The sequence below is a fragment of the Pecten maximus genome, chromosome 6, assembly GCF_902652985.1.
Source record: "Pecten maximus chromosome 6, xPecMax1.1, whole genome shotgun sequence".
NCBI classification, from domain to species: Eukaryota; Metazoa; Mollusca; class Bivalvia; order Pectinida; family Pectinidae; genus Pecten; species Pecten maximus.
Genome location: NC_047020.1, coordinates 11228630 through 11248749, shown reverse-complemented (window position 1 = coordinate 11248749; position 20120 = coordinate 11228630). Strand labels below are relative to the sequence as shown.

The 20120-nt window shown below is 37.6% G+C and overlaps 2 protein-coding genes across 4 annotated transcripts; one reads left to right on the top strand and one right to left on the bottom strand.

Annotated features, from left to right (window-relative positions):
• Positions 1-863: 863 nt before the first annotated feature.
• Positions 864-9140, top strand: LOC117328957. Of its 3 annotated transcripts, none has more exons than XM_033886592.1 (5): positions 864-1051; positions 3604-4120; positions 6105-6284; positions 7054-7621; positions 7838-9140. In XM_033886592.1, exons 1-4 carry the CDS (start codon positions 1001-1003, stop codon positions 7575-7577), a joined length of 1272 nt encoding a protein of 423 aa, XP_033742483.1. In that variant the 5' UTR covers positions 864-1000; the 3' UTR covers positions 7578-7621; positions 7838-9140. The 3 variants fall into 3 exon arrangements, 2 of the variants coding, with proteins under 2 accessions (XP_033742483.1, XP_033742482.1); XR_004533084.1 differs by having other exon boundaries at positions 865-1051; positions 7054-7648; positions 8702-9140; XM_033886591.1 differs by having other exon boundaries at positions 866-1051; positions 7054-9140.
• LOC117330033 (extensin-1-like) lies at positions 7590-8717 on the bottom strand. The gene has a single exon (XM_033888251.1). The coding sequence runs from the start codon at positions 8715-8717 to the stop codon at positions 7590-7592; it is 1128 nt and encodes a 375-aa protein (XP_033744142.1).
• Positions 9141-20120: the final 10980 nt, after the last annotated feature.

Here is a 20120-nt window from a genome sequence, read left to right as displayed (position 1 = left end):
GGATACATGTCACACAGTCACATGTTATATAGGATACATGTCACATAGTCACATGTTATATAGGATACAGGTAACGCTGTCACATGTTATAGAGAATACATGTCACATACACAATACACCTAACTGTCAAACAATACACCTAACTGTCAAACAATAGCCTAACTGTCAAACAATACACCTAACTGTCAAACAATAACCTAACTGTCAAACAATACACCTAACTGTCAAACAATAACCTAACTGTCAAACAATAAACTGTCAAACACTATGCCTGTCACACAATACACCTAACTCTCACACAATACACCTAACTCTCACACAATACACCTAACTCTCACACAATACACCTAACTCTCATCATAAAACACCTACTGGCTGTATAATAAATGACAATACATCAAACTGTTGTTGAAATGGTAATCAATTAATGACATACATTTGTAACAGTTATATTTAGTCGACATTAAATAAAGCAATTATCAATCTTTATCATTGAAATGTAGCAAAGATGTCTTACAATTAATGCCACTGATGTCATGACACATCTTGTACTGATGCCATTCCCTTGATCTAAATAGTAATCATTTCTGTAAGATTCACTTCCTTTGGCATTAGAAAGTATCGTAACCACTGGAATACCAAGCAGTTGCCATGTAGTCGAGATAAGTACTTTTACAATGTTTTTATTGTTATTTTTGGTGAAGAAGTCTGATGTGCATCCTGAATCACTCTTTCATTCTCAACATCATTATCTACAAAGACTAAGAGAGAGAGTGGGAGAGAGGGGCAGACAGACAGACAGACAGACAGAGAGAAGAGAGACGTTCTGCTCTAGCGATAAACTAAATTTAGAGCCACGTAACTTTAATATGCATTCGAGTTAGTCATGCTCTACTGATCGGCCTAAAATAGCCTACATGTATCTGGAAATTCCAGTTTCATGCTGTTCGTGGAAACTAGCTCCTTTTCTGATGAGATATCCACCAAACTATGAAGAACCATGATAACACTGGTCGTCACCGTTGTCACCATGACTTTATACTGTACTCAGGTAAGTGTTTACTATACCAAGGTAATCAGGTAAGTGTTTACTATACCAAGGTAATACTGTACTCAGGTGAGTGTTTACTATACCAAGGTAATACTGTACTCAGGTGAGTGTTTACTATACCAAGGTAATACTGTACTCAGGTGAGTGTTTACTATACCAAGGTAATACTGTACTCAGGTAAATGTTTACTATACCAAAGTAATACTATACTCAGGTAAATGTTTACTATACCAAGGTAATAATGTTTACCATACCAAGGTAAGTTTTGGTACAGTAATACATGATATGTTGGTCTGTTACAGTGTACATCCTTTGTCTGTGTGAGGGTGTATGTGTGCGCCGCGCACGTGAATCTTACCAACTGCTTGGTTATGAGCGATGTTGTTTACAATTTTTGAGTTGTGAAGTTGGACAGTAGAGGTAATAGATATATATAGATATCGACACCAGTCGCTATATGTGATGTACGGTCTATATATATATATATATACGTGGTAATGTAATGTGTACACCTGAAGTATACTCAGATTACGGACAGCGGAGGTTGGCCATTTTCTTTCCTTTTTAATGCACATGTATATGTGTACAATGTACTTGCGGCAAAGTACATTTCCGATCGTAATATACAGAAATAACACACGTCCGTCATCTTGACCTACTTAGATTATAGAGCGTGTACCAGTTAATAATGTGCTATAAATAGCAAACAACGACAGCTTTTAAATGTCGTTTATTTTAGAATAAACAGTAATCGTGTGTTGGTGCGCTCGTTTCAAATTGTTAAATAAAACACCATCGATGTGATCGTCAGCCATCTGTATTAAATTGTAAAGCCTACAGTACATGTACGGTGTTTTTTGTTTCGACGAAGCAAGACGAGAATTCAATAGTTATAAACAGACGTTTGTAAGCGTTCTCTACTAGGAAGTCAGACAAGATGATAACAATAAAACATTGTAATTATTTCCGGTGTTTTGTCATCTTTTTTATACACTGATTCACATGTTATACAATGAAGTGTCTTAAAACATAATAACGCATTGGATATCCAGTCAATCATTTACTGCAGCTCTAAAGAAACAGGTATTTCTTCCCGTTTAATCTTATGCCACCAAGAGCTTCCTGGATAAAAACACACAATACTTATATAGGTTTAGAAATACCTAAAATACATATGTCCGGTGATGACGTCGTGTAGATTTGATAAATATGTAGATAGCTTAAAGACATTCCCAAAGGTATATGTGTCACCGTCTCTACTTTCACTTTCTGAAATGATTAAGTTCGGGGAAAAAAGTAAAACACCCAAATGAAAAACCCCATTGTGTTAAAACCTAGGTACTTTTTGATAATAATTTGTAAAAAAAATAATGCGGCCCATCTGAAAGCAATTAATGCGTTAGAATTGTTTCTAAGAATCCACATAAGTTTCCTTTCTTGTTTTTTACAATGATATGATTTAAACACTTCAGATCTCTATATTCACCACGACGTTGATCACGTACGACTTCACTATTGATTAAGAATTTTCACAAAATTTGATCACGTACTTTTTTACAAAATTTGATGACGTCATATCAAGTGTATACTGGAGCTGTATATTTCATCATAAATGTCTAGGCTCTAAAACCATCCCTCCGTTACCGGTAGTTCACATCAATGGATATGTTTGACCTCGGCTCTAAAACTATCCCTCTGATACCGGTAGTTCACATCAATGGATATGTTTGACCTCGGCTCTAAAACTATCCCTCCGTTACCGGTAGTTCACATCAATGGATATGTTTGACCTCGGCTCTAAAACCATCCCTCCGTTACCGGTAGTTCACATCAATGGATATGTTTGACCTCGGCTCTAAAACCATCCCTCCGTTACCGGTAGTTCACATCAATGGATATGTTTGACCTCGGCTCTAAAACCATCCCTCCGTTACCGGTAGTTCACACCAATGGATATGTTTGACCTCGGCTCTTAAACCATCCCTCCATTACCGGTAGTTCACATCAATGGATATGTTTGACCTCGGCTCTAAAACCATCCCTCCGTTACTGGTAGTTCACATCAATGGGTGTATTTGACCTCGGCTCTTAAACCATCCCTCCATTACCGGTAGTTCACATCAATAGATATGTTTGACCTCGGCTCTAAAACCATCCCTCCGTTACCGGTAGTTCACATCAATGGATATGTTTGACCTCGGCTCTTAAACCATCCCTCCGTTACCGGTAGTTCACATCAATGGATATGTTTGATCTCGGCTCTAAAACCATCCCTCCGTTACCGGTAGTTCACATCCATGGATATGTTTGCACGTACAGATATAAAAGCATACGCATTGTATACGAGTGTTAATTGTACCAATAAATGTACTTAAGAATGGGCAGCATATTTGAACAGATTGTACCTTGTGTGAACAATTACAATCTGTATCACATACGTAATAAAAAGACAAAATTTATGCTCCATGCCATTGCATACCTAGTAATACGTATATTGTAGTGTGTGAGGTTTATATTGTATAGGTAACTCGCTCATTATTTTGTTTTTTCAGGGACGCCACTTGATCGAAGAATCATGTCCAAAACGACATTATTTGGACATCTCTCTTAAAGGAGACAAAGTATGCAGGCAGTGTTCGGACTGTAAACCTGGATATAATCTGCTAGCTCACTGTACAAAGGTCAGGGACACCCATTGTGAACCATGTCGCCCGGGAACGTATGCCTCTAACAACGCCAAACGGTGTCGGCCATGTAAACATTGTCGACGAAGAAGCAAGCAGGCACGTAACTGTAGGAATATTGACAGAGCACAGTGTCGGTGTCCGAAAGGGACATATTACACGGAGGGAACATGTAAACCATGTACCAAATGTCTACCAGGATCCTATGTCAAGTCCAGCTGCACGCATGCAAGGGACACCCGGTGTAACGGATGTCCTAGAGGAACATTTTCTAAACTCAGAAATCTGTTTTTCTGCCGTAAATGTTCGGAATGTCGTCCCGGTGAAGTATTAGTACAGATGTGTAACTCGACTTCTGATACCGTTTGTGGGGAGTGTAGGCCAGGTAGGTATAACACAGTGGGGGTTGTCAAGTGTTTTGGCCGACTAAAATAAGAGCTCTTTTCCGTGGTAGAAAAGTGGATGTGGAGAGCCGGGGTGGGGGTGTCAGTGTATGTTGCAACTATTCAATACCGTTGTGTGGACAGTAAACACACATGTATCTAACCATCGATCATTTTTCGACATACCTGACCTGTAACATATATAAACAAGCGGATCGAAAAGTTTTATGATTCAACTCCGTTTTTCTAATCATTTCGCTGCCATATCTGTAATATAACGCACGTGTCACGTAGGATCTCGTCCGGTATCATGAACACAATCATACGAAAGCTTATCCGTGCCATTATTTAGAGGAAACCAAATAGATTTAAGTCGTATGAACAAGATAAAATCATTACAAATATGGCAGTAAAATGTATTGGAAAACTCGAGACTCAGTCTTACCTACATGTAACTAAGTGATGTCCTCAGAAAGGTTCGATCTTACCAGTAACTAAGTGATGTTCGATCTTACCTGTAACTAAGTGATGTTCGATCTTACCTGTAACTAAGTGATGTCTTTAGAAAAGCTCAGTCTTACCTGTAGCTAAGTGATGTCCACAGAAAGGTTCCATCTTACCTGTAACTAAGTGATGTTTACAGAAAGGTTCCATCTTACCTGTAACTAAGTGATGTTTACAGAAAGGTTCCATCTTACCTGTAACTAAGTGATGTTTACAGAAAGGTTCGATCTTACCTGTAACTTATTGTATAATTGATGTCCTCAGAAAAGTTCGATCTTACATGTAACTAAGTATTGCCCTCAGAAAGGATTGGTCTTACCTCTACTCTAAATAAGTGTTGTCCACAGAAAGGTTGGTATTACCTACATGTAACTAAGTGATGTCCTCAGAAAGGTTCGATCTTACCAGTAACTAAGTGATGTCTTCAGAAAGGTTCGATCTTACCTGTAACTAAGTGATTTCCATAGAAAGGATTGGCCTTACCTGTAACTAAGTGATGTCCACAAAAAGGTTCGATCTTACCTGTAACTAAGTGATTTCCATAGAAAGGATTGGTCTTACCTGTATCTAAGTGATGTCCACAAAAAGGTTCGATCTTACCAGTAACTAAGTGATTTCCATAGAAAGGATTGGTCTTACCTCTAACTTAGTGATGTCCACAGAAAGGTTCGATCTTACCTGTAACTAAGTGATGTTCACAGAAAGGTTCGATCTTACCAGTAACTAAGTGATGTCCACAGAAAGGTTCGATCTTACCAGTAACTAAGTGATGTCCACAGAAAGGTTCGATCTTACCAGTAACTAAGTGATGTCCACAAAAAGGTTCGATCTTACCTGTATCTAAGTGATGTCCACAAAAAGGTTCGATCTTACCTGTAACTATGTGATGTCCACAAAAAGGTTCGATCTTACCTGTAACTAAGTGATGTCAACAGAAAGGATTGGTCTTACCTGTAACTAAGTGATGTCCACAGAAAGGTTCGATCTTACCTGTAATTAAGTGATGTCCACAGAAAGGTTCGATCTTATCTGTAACTAAGTGATGTCAACAGAAAGGTTCGATCTTACCTGTAACTTATTGTATAATTGATGTCCTCAGAAAAGTTCGATCTAACCTGTAACTAAGTGATGTCTTCAGAAAGGATTGGACTTACCTGTAACTAAGTGATGTCCACAAAAAGGTTCGATCTTACCTGTAACTAAGTGATGTTTACAGAAAGGTTCGATCTTACCTGAAACTTAAGTGATGTCCACAAAAAAGTTCGATCTTGCTAGTAACTAAGTGATGTCAACAGAAAGGTTCGATCTTACCTGTATCTAAGTGATGTCCACAGAAAGGATTGGTCTTACCTGTAACTAAGTGATGTCCTCAGAAAAGATCGGTCTTACATTTTGTGCGTCAATGATTTACTGAAATGTGTTGTCATCATTTCTTGATAAAATGTTATATCGTATTACATATACTATGTGATGTGTTTACAGGAATGTTTCGCTTGAAAAGCACGGGTGAATGTGCCACATGTTCGCCCTGCTACCCTGATATAGATGGTAACTTCTCTAGCGTCATCATCATTGAGGAGTGTCGTAAGCGGAACCCTGACCAATCTAGGATATGTATGCCAGCTGTCACCAGATCATTGGCCTACGTCAGCAACGCCACAGGTAGATTATTCACATGACCGATACCTTACTTCACCCTAACCACGTGACCCTTATATCACTTCCGGTGGTTTCCAAATACTGATACCAGCATGCATTTGTGGGATAAACATAATCATTTAATCAAGTTGAGGAACATTATTGTTTAATCGAGCAGAGGAATGTGATTGTTTAATCGAGTAGAGGAACGTGATTGTTTAATCGAGTAGAGGAACATTATTGTTTAATCAAGTAGAGGAACGTGATTGTTTAATCGAGTAGAGGAACATTATTGTTTAATCGAGTAGAGGAAGTAGAGCAACGTGATTGTTTAATCGAGTAGAGGAACGTGATTGTTTAATCGAGTAGAGGAACATGGTTGTTTAATCGAGTAGAGGAACGTGATTGTTTAATCGAGGAAAGTTACATGATTGTAGCATTTCTCAGAATGATTTATCACTCACATTGAAATCGTGATCTTACGTAGGTAAACGAGCACCAGTTGGATTGTGGGTATTTTCAGAAATCTTTCATTTGAAATTCGTTTTCAGTTACTGGCAATATTAAGGCTTCTGAAAGGACTCTGTTCTTGACTACTATATTCATTATAATGGTGTAGCAAATATTAGTTGTTCTTGCATGTTTAATATTGTTTGCAGGTGATATTTTACTTGTGAATACCTTCCCTAAAAACGGAAAGGACTAAGAACCTTTAAATGATAGCTCATTCTTCATATGTTGTTCTTCGTCGTCACATTCGCACCCCATTAAAACTTTGCGTGGTATGTTTCAGGTGTCGGCAGCACTACAGGTATACCTGGAGACAGTGCAGTAGAGCCACCTGCACATGTAAAAATGTTTGAAGGAGACCCTGAAAGTCTGGTCCTGTTTATCATAACATGTACTGTGATTACACTGGTTTGCCTGGCGTTGATCAGTCTTTGTTTTGCACACATCCATAGGAATATAGGAGCATGTGAGGATTGTATAGTTTTAAGACAAAAATGTGATAGTCAACACATGCACAGGAACCTATTGAATGACTATTTGACAGAACAAAGGTCTTCAACATCAGATCGTATAATTAGATCAAACAGTGCTTTAGTTCAGGTCACAAAGACAAACTTGAAGCAAGCGGGGACGGCACTGTCGTTAGAGACAGGGCTAATGCATTATTTTACTGAAGACGAGTTCCATCCGCCTGTCCGATGGAATATTGGAAAAAGAGGTTCTACAGGGACTTCCTACTCAGATATCCTATCAGTCTCTGCAACTGGGACTCTATCAAGCAGTAAAGGAGCTGAGAATAAAACATAGAGCATACGATTTTTACCTACTGCCCCCATAACATATGGTAAAAGGTGGCTTCACATACATGATGGTAAGAGGTGGCTTCACGTACATGATGGTAAGAGGTGGCTTTACGTACATGATGGTAAGAGGTGGCTTTACGTACATGATGGTAAGAGGTGGCTTTACGTACATGATGGTAAGAGGTGGCTTTACGTACATGATGGTAAGAGGTGGCTTTACGTACATGATGGTAAGAGGTGGCTTCACGTACATGATGGTAAAAGGTGGCTTCACATACATGATGGTAAGAGGTGGCTTCACGTACATGATGGTAAGAGGTGGCTTTACGTACATGATGGTAAGAGGTGGCTTTACGTACATGATGGTAAGAGGTGGCTTTACGTACATGATGGTAAGAGGTGGCTTCACGTACATGATGGTAAGAGGTGGCTTTACGTACATGATGGTAAGAGGTGGCTTTACGTACATGATGGTAAGAGGTGGCTTTACGTACATGATGGTAAGAGGTGGCTTTACGTACATGATGGTTAGAGGTGGCTTCACGTACATGATGGTAAGAGGTGGCTTTACGTACATGATGGTAAGAGGTGGCTTTACGTACATGATGGTAAGAGGTGGCTTTACGTACATGATGGTAAGAGGTGGCTTCACGTACATGATGGTAAGAGGTGGCTTTACGTACATGATGGTAAGAGGTGGCTTTACGTACATGATGGTAAGAGGTGGCTTCACGTACATGATGGTAAGAGGTGGCTTCACGTACATGATGGTAAGAGGTGGCTTTACGTACATGATGGTAAGAGGTGGCTTCACGTACATGATGGTAAGAGGTGGCTTTACGTACATGATGGTAAGAGGTGGCTTTACGTACATGATGGTAAGAGGTGGCTTTACGTACATGATGGTAAGAGGTGGCTTTACGTACATGATGGTAAGAGGTGGCTTCACGTACATGATGGTAAGAGGTGGCTTTACGTACATGATGGTAAGAGGTGGCTTTACGTACATGATGGTAAGAGGTGGCTTTACGTACATGATGGTTAGAGGTGGCTTCACGTACATGATGGTAAGAGGTGGCTTCACGTACATGATGGTAAGAGGTGGCTTCACGTACATGATGGTAAGAGGTGGCTTTACGTACATGATGGTAAGAGGCAGCCAGATATTTAAGAGGAAAAGTTTATCTGTTTTGTTTACTCTACTTTGTTAACCTAGCTAAACACATTAATGTTTACAATGTCTAAAATATATCTCAAGTATCTAAAGTTGTTTATGTACTTTTATTTTACGTTAATGTTATGTTGTTATTTGTATGGAGCTGATATCATGATATTTGCCCCTTTTTTGATATTACCACATCTGATACAAAATCTATTTATATTTCATTTTATTTTTATAATTTACTGTTGTATTTAATACAAGTATCATGGTTTATAACGAGATATTGAAACGTACATGTAATAAGGAATTGTTGTGGGAGAGATGTATCGCCCTTGTGTCGGAACTACTAAGTAATTTATTATTGAAGTAATAAAGTGCTCTTAGTTTTGACATTTGTTTTGACATTTGTTTTGACATTGAAACATTGTTATGTGTTGTCTCTTATAATATAATTAAGACAAATAGACAAACATGAATTATATAAATTCTAAACGGTGTGATGTATCACCATTCCTCTATAACGGATCACGCCTACCCTGAGCAAACACGAGTTTAGTTAGAAGATATCCGTGCGTAAAAGCACAATATTAGGAATTTAAACTACATTCCATTACGTATTATCGGCTTAACGACCGCCCACTGCATTACAGGAAGATAAAACACGAACCACAGAATGCAGTTGGATATTGATATATACATTTCCACCCCTTATAAAACTAAACATTTCTCTGGAATGTAAAATCAGAGGAACAGCTCATATCGCGTGCCACCGTTTCGCCACATTTGCCACAAATGAATGGTGGTGTTCTAATTGATATTTAAGTACAAAAGAAATAACGTGACTTGGAAGTATACAATATACAAATGTACATAATGACACTTTAAGAGGAAGTCAGTGACTCAAAGTTTCATAAATTCCCATAAGATAGCTTTATATGCATGGCATGTAAATTTTAATGATTGACCTAAATTGTATAGGTACATTTAACATTGTATTATTCTAAGAGAACAGAAAGTATGATAGTCCTTTTCCAACCTGCTTCAAGTAGATGTTTTATTTCAAATTTATTTTCAACTGATCTGTATTAATAAAAAATGGAAATCAATCTTGTTTGTCTATGCTTGTGATTTAACGAAATCAGCTTATTTTGTCTTTTCATCCCATGACTTCTTATTATACTGGAATGATTTTGCGGTGTGTTAATGATACAAAAAAGATCTTATCGTCCATAGCAATACCGGCAGAATCCAAAAATTCATATTTTTTAAGTGAAACATTCCAGTCCCTGCTGTTACATCAAGGTCATATTAGAGCCACCATCATGAGATGTCGTGGTATACAAATGGCCCTTCATCCTTGGTCCATCTTCCGCCTTTTAACATTTGTTTAGTGTGTGTTGTCACCAATCAACACGATCACTTTAGTATTAACATATCTATTTCCTCACATGATCAGATTGGTTGGAATGTTTAGGATGACAGCCAGAGCGACCACTTTTAACATGATTGTGCAATCTTTTAAGCCTCTAAAGTTCCACCAGTGGAATTACGCTCAAATTTACCTGACCTGTCATTTTTCTAAAATCCAAGATGGCAGCTAAAACTGCCATGCTGGAAAACATATTTTAAACTTCCCGAGTTCCACTTATGCATTTGATCTGGAAAGTGGTAGGTAATAAAGTAAAGTGTTATTTTTGGCCATCTTATAACATGGTTGCGTAATCAATGTTTGCCGGAATAACACCGATGAAAATTCTTTTTATGTTCTACTGGAGAAAGTTATCTTGAACCTATTTGGAAACGATCCTGAAATGGTCCTTACCAAGTGTTGGTATTTTATCAAACTGTTTTGAAATCCGACGTGACTGCTATCTTGGAGAAAAAAAATCGTTAAGTCTCAAGTGATCTAATCGTTCTTTGTCCGTCCGTCGTGCGTACTTAAACAATTTACATTTCGACTTCTCAATAGATGTAAAGCTCCGAAGATGATATTGAACCGTACCATTCTTGAACAAGGGGCTACCAAGTTTGTTCAAATGAATGCCATTTACATTTATTAAAGATCATAGTAGCCAAATAGGCTGCAATATTTAACTTCTTTTCAATATCCAAGAGACCATGAGGACTGATATTGGGCCTGTAGCCTGCTGGGATAAATGGCCACACAGTTTGATCAAATGATCACTTTGACTTTGACCTACTGTTCTACGGTACTTTAACCCAAATTATTATTGTTAAGACATCTGTTGATGCAAATTCTATATGGACGCAGCTTGTCATAAGAATCAAAATGCCATATCTAATTTGGTCCTTTTGAACAATAAAATCGTTTTCGGCGAAGTTCGGTTCCTTTTGGGTCCAAAATACTTATACTAATGATTACTTCTTCCTTCCTTGCATTTATCCCATAACTTTTTTTATATACATCCAGTGATATCCATGCATTATTCCACATCCCTTATGTTCAGATTGTATAAAATCTACAACGTCCATAACGTCTGGTCCATGTTTATACCTGTACAAACCTTCACTGTGCAATATCCGTATCAGCTGTCTACTACTGAGGCTAAATCCATGTTTATGATTTAAGATCCACCAAATTTCATCATGCTTTAACCCAAATGAGAAATAATGTTTCAACAGCTCCAAACCAGAATCCGCCACGACAAAACATGAAGACTACAAGACAAAATGGTATTTCGATAAAACGAATTGTTATTTCGATAAACCGAAATAACATTTCGATTAAACGAATAATTTTTTCGATAAAACGAAAAAACATTTCGATAAAACGAATTATTATTTCGATAAAATGAAATAACATTTCGATAAAACGAATTAACATTTCGATTAAACGCAATAAAATAAGTGTGTGGCATGTCAGACAAAGGGCTCCTTATAAATCAGACAAGAAGCACATATCGTTTATCTAATCGGTAAACTAAAGTAACAAATAAAACATTCTCCCTTCTGTTCAGCGATTTCCATGATATAGAAATAACCAACGTTTATTTAGTGGGAATCTTGCCCTACTCACCATAAAAAGAAAGAATACAAGAAATCAAAGAGAGCTTTATTGGGATATTAATTAAGGAAGGTACCGGTCATAACAAAGTCATTGTTTAACACTGAAACTCCTGTGTGGCATATCAAATTATCTTGTTGACATTTCATCAATACGATTACATCTTATACACTGAAGATACGTTCCTTAAATCCACCTACCATCTAACATGACCAATACTTACGATTTTGGTAGGGAAACACGTGTATTCAATGATGCATCAGTTCGACAACTTCGTATGTCGTGGTGTTTATACTGAAATGAAATCAGGCATTTAAACTGATGTTTTCGTAAACAAAATTTCACAAGCAAAATATCTCAATATTCACATCCGACTGACTTTTAATGGGTTAGAAATTTCCTTTAAAGACCGAGATCATTTTACGTTTCAATTTACTTTTATTAATATCTTTTTCTTTAGGCCAAAATGTTAATATATATTTCAAATATGTCCTCTCACAGAAGGGCTTTCACACGTCATTCAATTTTTTAAATATCTTTTTATTTAGGCAAAACATGTTAATATATTACAAATATGTCCTCTCACAGGAGGGCTTGCACACATCATTCAAATTTTTTTCACATTCATTTTACTTACATATCATGTCATTAAATATAATTTATAAAATACTCATTTCTTTAAATATAATTGATAGCATACTCGTTTCAATTGTCAATGTTTTTATAGTTCACTATGTAGAGTATGGAGGAGTTACAGTGACCTTAGGGTACATGACAAGCTTTTGAAGCTTCTTTATCGAAATATCATCATTGCAAAACCTATAATTGTTGTCTTGAGAACGGAACTCTTAATATGTTAAATATACAAAATATGCTTATTGTACAAAGTCGCTGACCTGTTTAACATTGTGTGTTTAACATTGTGTAGTAGAGGGATACCATAACAAAATAGGAATTATATTAACATCGAATTATTGAAACAAGACCACGTATGTCGGGGTCGACCCCACGAAAGTCGGATGTCATACCCAAAGAGAGTCTAATATAATACCCAACGAAAGTCGGATGTCATACCAAACGAGAGTCTAATGTCATACCCCACGAAAGCCTAATGTCATACCCAACTAAAGTCGGATGTCATACCCAAGGAAAGTCTAATGCCATACCCCACGAAAGTCGGATGTCATACCCCACGAAAGTATAATGCCATACCCCACGAAAGTCGGATGTCATACTCCACGAAAGTCTAATGTCATACCCCACGAAAGTCTAATGCCATACCCCACGAAAGTCTAATGCCATACCCCACGAAAGTCGGATATCATACCCCACGGAAGTCTAATGCCATACCCACGAAAGTCGGATGTCATACCCCACGAAAGTCTCATGTCATACCCGACGAAAGTCTAATGCCATACCCCACGAAAGTCGGATGTCATACCCCACGAAAGTAGGATGTCATACCCCCACGAGAGTCTAATGTCATACCCCCACGAAAGTCTAATGTCATACCCGACGAAAGTCTAATGCCATACCCCACGAAAGTCGGATGTCATACCCCACGAAAGTCGGATGCCATACCCCACGAAAGTCTAATGTCATACTGTCTAATGCCATACTGTCTAATGCCATACCCTACGAAAGTATAGTGATACCCCACGAAAGTCTAATGTCATACCCCACGAAAGTCTAATGCCATACCCCACGAGGAAATAGAAGACACCCAAATGATATTATGATAAACCGAAAAAGAACACATAAGAACCGTCCATCTGATCCCAGACTCTATCCAAGAACACATCAGAGGATATGTGTATATGTGTTTTTGTTGACATCATGAGAAGGTAAGTGTGAGTCTGACATGGAGATAAGAAATCCGATTAGGTTATGCAGTATGATCAGATTATAGAAATAAACTATAAGTCTAAATGGATCAAGTCATTGTCATGTTGACAACAAGATGTCATCATGATTCACTAAGTCTGTGTAGTGGACTGTACCAGGGATCATGCATGGAGGGTAGAGTAATGCTAATAGACTCGTATAAACCAAGCTAGTTGCTTGTAACTGATACAGATATAGGTTTATCACAGTGGTGAACCATCTAGTCACGTATTACTTATTCAACTAGAGGTATGGTAAGAGTGGTGAACCAACTAGCCACTTGTTACTTATTCGGTTAGAGGAATGGTCACCGTAGTGAACCATCTAGTCACTTGTTACTGATTCATTTAGAGGTATGTTACACTGGTGAACCATCTAGTCATTTGTTACTGATTCGGTTAGAGGAATGGTCACAGAGATGAACCATCTAGTCACTTGTTACTGATTTAACTAGAGGTATGTCACAGTGGTGAACCATCTAGTCACTTGTTACTGATTCAACTAGAGGTATGTCACAGTGGTGAACCATCTAGTCACTTGTTACTGATTCAACTAGAGGTATGTCACAGTGATGAACCATCTAGTCACTTGTTACTGATTCAACTAGAGGTATGTCACGGTGATGAACCATCTAGTCACTTGTTACTGATTCAACTAGAGGTATGTCACAGTGGGGAACCATCTAGTCACTTGTTATTGACTTAGCTAGAGGTGTGTCATAGTGGTGAACCATCTAGTCACTTGTTATCGATTCAACTAGAGGTATGTCACAGTGATGAACCATTTAGTCACTTATTACTGATTCAACTAGATGAATGTCACAGTAGTGAACCATCTAGTCACATGTTACTGATTCAACTAGAGGTTTGACACATTGGTGAACCATCTAGTCACTTGTTACTTATTCGGTTAGATGAATGGTCACAGTAGTGAACCATCTAGTCACTTGTTACTGATTTAACTAGAGGTATGTCACGTTGATGAACCATCTAGTCACCTGTTGCTGACTCAGTTAGAGGTATGTCACAGTGATGAACCATCTAGTCACTTGTTACTGATTTAACTAAAAGTATGTCACAGTAGTGAACCATGTAGTCACTTGTTACTGACTCAGCTACAGGTATATCACAGTAGTGAACCATCTAGTCACTTATTATTGACTCAGCTAGAGGTATGTCACAGTGATGAACCATCTAGTCATTTGTTACTGATTCAACTAGAGGTATGTCACGGTGATGAACCATCTAGTCACTTGTTACTGATTCAACTAGAGGTATGTCACAGTGGTGAACCATCTAGTCACTTGTTACTGCTTTAACTAGGGGTATGTCACAGTAGTGAACCATCTAGTCACATGTTACTGATTCAACTAGAGGTATGTCACAGTGATGAACCATCAAGTCACTTGTTACTTATTCAACTAGAGGTATGTCAGAGTGATGAACCATCAAGTCACTTGTTACTGATTCAACTAGAGGTATGTCACAGTGATGAACCATCTAGTCACTTGTTACTGATTCAACTAGAGGTATGTCACAGTGATGAACCATCTAGTCACTTGTTACTGATTCAACTAGAGGTATGTCACAGTGATGAACTATCTAGTTACTTGTTACTGATTCAACTAGAGGTATGTCACAGTGGTGAACCATCTAGTCACATGTTACTGATTCAACTAGAGGTATGTCACAGTGGTGAACCATCTAGTCACATGTTACTGATTCAACTAGAGGTGTGTCATAGTGGTGAACCATCTAGTCACTTGTTACTGATTCAACTAGATGAATGTCACAGTAGTGAACCATTTAGTCATTTGAAAGTAGTAAACTACACTGTATATAGTAATTTGTCACTGACTCGGCTTCAGGTGTGCCATAGCGGCGGGTCATTTCATTATCTCTGTACTTTTTCCCAGCAACATGTTAACATTGGCCTGTTTATTTGTCAGAATCCAAAATACAACAGATGTATAGATTTTTGATATAAGGGTAAATGAACATTTTTTCAGATGTTTGTTTTAGTGTTATATGCAGGTATATTTTATACGGCTGTCTATGATGTCATAACTATTAGCCGCAAGGGGTGTCTACGAAATTCTAGGAAGATTACATTTCTGTGCTAGCAACCAAATACTGTAATGTCTCTCTGCAATTTTGCTTTTTCGACCAGTCTAAAAATTAAACCGCACTGCTAGTCATTAGGAGGTTTCTACATAAAACATTCTAACTTCTAACTACCATTTAAATACGATAAAGATGGGGTTGTAGTCATACTGGAATACTGTTTTTATGTCCCTAGTTGTGCATGTTCCCCATTTTGGGACATATCGGGGGAGAACCAAGACCAACAGGCAGTCATCTTGGATTTTGATAACAGAAGCAATTTTGAAATTACCTACTTCTACGTAGACTTCATATGTAGTTCTAGGAAAGAAGGGAGAAGCAGGGAAATGACCGGTCTTTGAATTGGCTGATATAAATCATACAATGTTTGGCGCCAAGATCCCTCTTGGATCTAAGGTATATCGATTTATTGTATATGGGACATGGAAAATAATTGCCTGGAGAAGCCGAAGTTCAGTTGTCTTAGTCAACACCGTCTCGATGTCAACGTGCTATGATATAATGGCTACATTGCGGCATTGCGAGGGCTTCACGTAGTCGTGTTACCTTCCTAAGACCATCAGACAGTTTCTTGTTTCCTTCGTAGTGTATTCGTGAGGAGAAATATGCCCAATGCCACCGAGGACCACACAAAGAGATGACGTAAATGACACGATTTGACAAGATGCATAATGGCCTTATGGAGGACAAGATGAACAAATGATTTTGATACGATAATGAACATTTGCAAGGTCTTCGGGCAATTTTCGGCATGTCAAATATTTTGACATTACTCACGAAGCCTGCGACAATACACCGGCGACCATGCGATGGGTCGAAATGCCCTCACGAATGGCCCGATGCTTTCACGATCAGTGCTGAATTTGAAAATTCAATATTTCTTGTTTCCATCCTGTTTCAATTTCGGAACAGTGTGACGCCTACAGAATCATGAGTGGTATAAATATATTTGTACAAATATATACATGTACTTTTCTAAAGAGTAAGTAAAGTATAGGTATATTGATAGAAATGTATACAATTAATAACGCATATTGAAACTGTAGCTTTATATTATACAGTTATTGGGAATAATTAGCAGTTATCACTTTATCAACCGTATTGTCGCCCTTGAACTTAACTTATTTAAAGCATCTAAAGAACTACTTTACATCCAGCATTTATAAATCTATATTAATTTCTGATAGCAACTATTGATCATACCCCACTCTAACAAATTCTGATCGAAAGGGTTAGTTACAATACCTTATACAGTTATTCCGATAACAGCGTGTATTTGTTGTCAGGAGAACCCGATTGTGTCATAGTCCTTGATGTTTTACAGGAAAGGAATAAAAATGACCTCCGACAATCGTCCGTTTACCGGTAGGATGTTTGTGAATATCTTTAGTTAGATCATCGTAGAATTCAGTTTCTGTTGGCTTTGCGTGATAATGTGATTTTGGCTTTAGAGACATCAACCATTCATCCTCTTGATTTATTTCCTTTCCATTATTGTTGTTTTTAAGGGTAGAAATTGAAAATTATTTAATTATGAGGAAAGTTGTTATTGTTTTCTTTTTGTACAGAATATAACCATTCAGTAAGAAGTACTTAATATTGGAAGAATAGTTCTTTTTGTTATTATTAGCCAAAGAATAACGAAAATAAAGTCTGTTTACTTTTGCAGACACGTAATGTTTGTAAACATTGTCAGTGACTTGACCTTCACCATTGTCCTGGAACAGAGGTCCGTTGACCTTAAGTCGCAACAATTTATCTGATTACTGATTACTTGCCAATCTTTATCACATCGGAAGTTAATTGCGCATTAACATCAAACTTTTCGTGTCCATTCGAATAATGGGACTCATGCATTTGTAAGCTTATACCATAGTGATACATCAGACAGTCAGCCTACTTACCGTTCACGTAGCGGGTCGGCTTACACCTGTATGTAACACACTGATTGTAGTTCATTTGCTATTAGGTTCTCTGTTGTCACGAAAATGATGACGCCATATCTGTCTATAAAACAATATGTAGTACAAGTCACACACTAAACACTATCGGTACTGAACAAATGTCTATTTTCTATTTGAATAATGATTAGTATTAACTTATACTCTCTCTCTCTTTTCATTTTTTTTTTTTTTTTTTTTTACGGTACAAAAATGTTCTTCCCCCAGCTGGAAATATCCTAAATGGGTGTATACCCTTATGGCTAAGCAGTAATTGTATACACACTTCTGTATTTGATAGTTGTCAGTGTTGGGGAGCCCTGGGCTCATCTCCCCGAACAATAGTGTTGTCCTCACGCAGTAGGGCTCTCCTACTGTACTTGCAAATATAACTTATATGTCTATAATATTCATAACAATATAGTCATTTTTGGAGATATCTTATCATAAAGGTTAACGGGTAGCAATATTTGGGGAAATTTTAATTGAACAATCAAAGGGGAGTAATTGGTTAAATTGATATGGATACTAAAATACTCAATTAAAACGTGTATGAATTAAATGAGAAAACAAGATGTCAAAACATTGATAGGCCAAAAAATGAAATTAAATGTTTATCTTATCTTCAGTTTCATTCCTGCATGGGGAGTAAAATATTTGCAAAGACAAGACGTTACATTACAAAAATACAATAAAAAGATTTTTATATTATCATTTTGATGTAGTCACATTTACCATTTTTAAGAGACATGGTTAAGCATTGAACTGTCATCAGATAAAAAGAATGTCGCCCTTTTGACGGGCATCATACATTCATATAAGCGTTTTTGTTACTTTTTAGTTCACCTAGTCCGATTGGCTTATGCCATTGCGCAGCGTCCGTTCGTCGGTCCGTCCGTCCGTCAACATTTCCTTAAAATGCTTACTCGTCCTGAACGCCTGAATGGATTTTGATGATATTTAATCTTGAGCATTATTTGCCAAGGGAGAGCTAACGTTATATAAACGAAGGATGTGGCTCCCCATGGTCCGGAGGGGGTCGGCCCAATAGGGGTAAATAGAAGTAAATCATTTAAATCCCTATCAGTCCTGGATGCTTGATTGTTTTGGGGTTTTTTTTGAGGGGGGGGGGGGGGGGGGGGGGGGGGGGGGCTATGACATTTGGTCTGGAGCATTATTGGGCTAAGGAGATATAACGTTATATAGATGGAGGGTGTGTCTCCCTGGGGCCAGGAGGGGTGTTCCCAAAAGAGAAAATGGAAGTACAATGTGAATTCTTTAAAATCCCTACTTGTCTGGATGCTTGATTGTTTTGTTTTAATTAGTTTTTTTTAGTTTTTTTTATTATGAAATTTGGTATGGAGCATTATAATGGAGGGTGTGACTCCCCTGGGGCCGGTGGGGCTGGGCAAAATAGAGGAAATTGAAGGAATTCTTTAAAATCCCTACTTTTCCTGAATGCATGAATGGATTTTGATAAAAACCGGTCTGGAGCATTATTGGCCAAATGACATATGATGTTGAATAAATGAAGGATGTGGTATTTTGCCATAATTACTTAAATATCCAGATGAGCTATACAGGCCCTCTTGGCTTCTTGATGTTATTGGGGGCTCGGTTTGACTTGTCGGATTAGTGTCTCGAGTAGCAGACGATGTTCCCAAGGGCCCGGTTTGGTTTTAGGAGTACACATTAGTGAAAAACTACAATACTTAAAATCAATTATATATACATCTGAAAACTAATCGATATTCATGATTTTCACAAGGTTTTTGTACTTTTATTATTCTCGAAATTCGAAGACGAGCCCATGTGACGACGATGACAAATAAGTTACTTTCGTGTCTAGAATAGCGCTTATGATATTTTTGTGAAACATAGATCTACAGTTCTTATTAAAAAAATGTAGCGCAAGAACTTTTGAATTTGCTTTATATTTGTGGTGGCTTCTGTTACTTAATGTTTTTTCTAGGCCTGTTGACACCGAAAGTACTTGGCAGACATTTTTAATTTGTTTTACCTAGACCACATGGGGCTGTATTCCTACACTCACATGAATCACTGTTAATTGTAGTATACAGTCTCATAATTACAATTTGATTTGCTAACGACGTATCGGGAAATGCAACACAGAACGTATATATTGATATATAATTATCAGTGCATCAGCGTCTGTTATGATTTAGATTACGAAACAGTTTATGTGAGGTCAAAGATTGAGGTCACTATTGTTATATGTCGATTCCCCGTACATTGTAGTCATGCAATTTACGGTTGTCCAGAAAACATATTCTAGAAATTGCTGTCGATTGCTAATTGGAGAAGGCCCATATAATAGAGCTAGTTAAATAAAACACTAGAGAATAATCAAAATAAAAACCTGCTAGTGTTTTATTTACTGATAGGATTACAT

Excerpts from the sequence above, each read along its gene's own strand:
- LOC117328957 (XM_033886592.1), top strand. The coding sequence starts at position 1,001 with ATGATAACACTGGTCGTCACCGTTGTCACCATGACTTTATACTGTACT. Across the intron at positions 1,052-3,603 it reads TGACTTTATACTGTACTCAG|GGACGCCACTTGATCGAAGA; the intron begins GTAAGTGTTTAC and ends TTGTTTTTTCAG. Across the intron at positions 4,121-6,104 it reads TTGTGGGGAGTGTAGGCCAG|GAATGTTTCGCTTGAAAAGC; the intron begins GTAGGTATAACA and ends ATGTGTTTACAG.
- LOC117330033 (XM_033888251.1), bottom strand. The coding sequence starts at position 8,717 with ATGTACGTAAAGCCACCTCTTACCATCATGTACGTGAAGCCACCTCTT.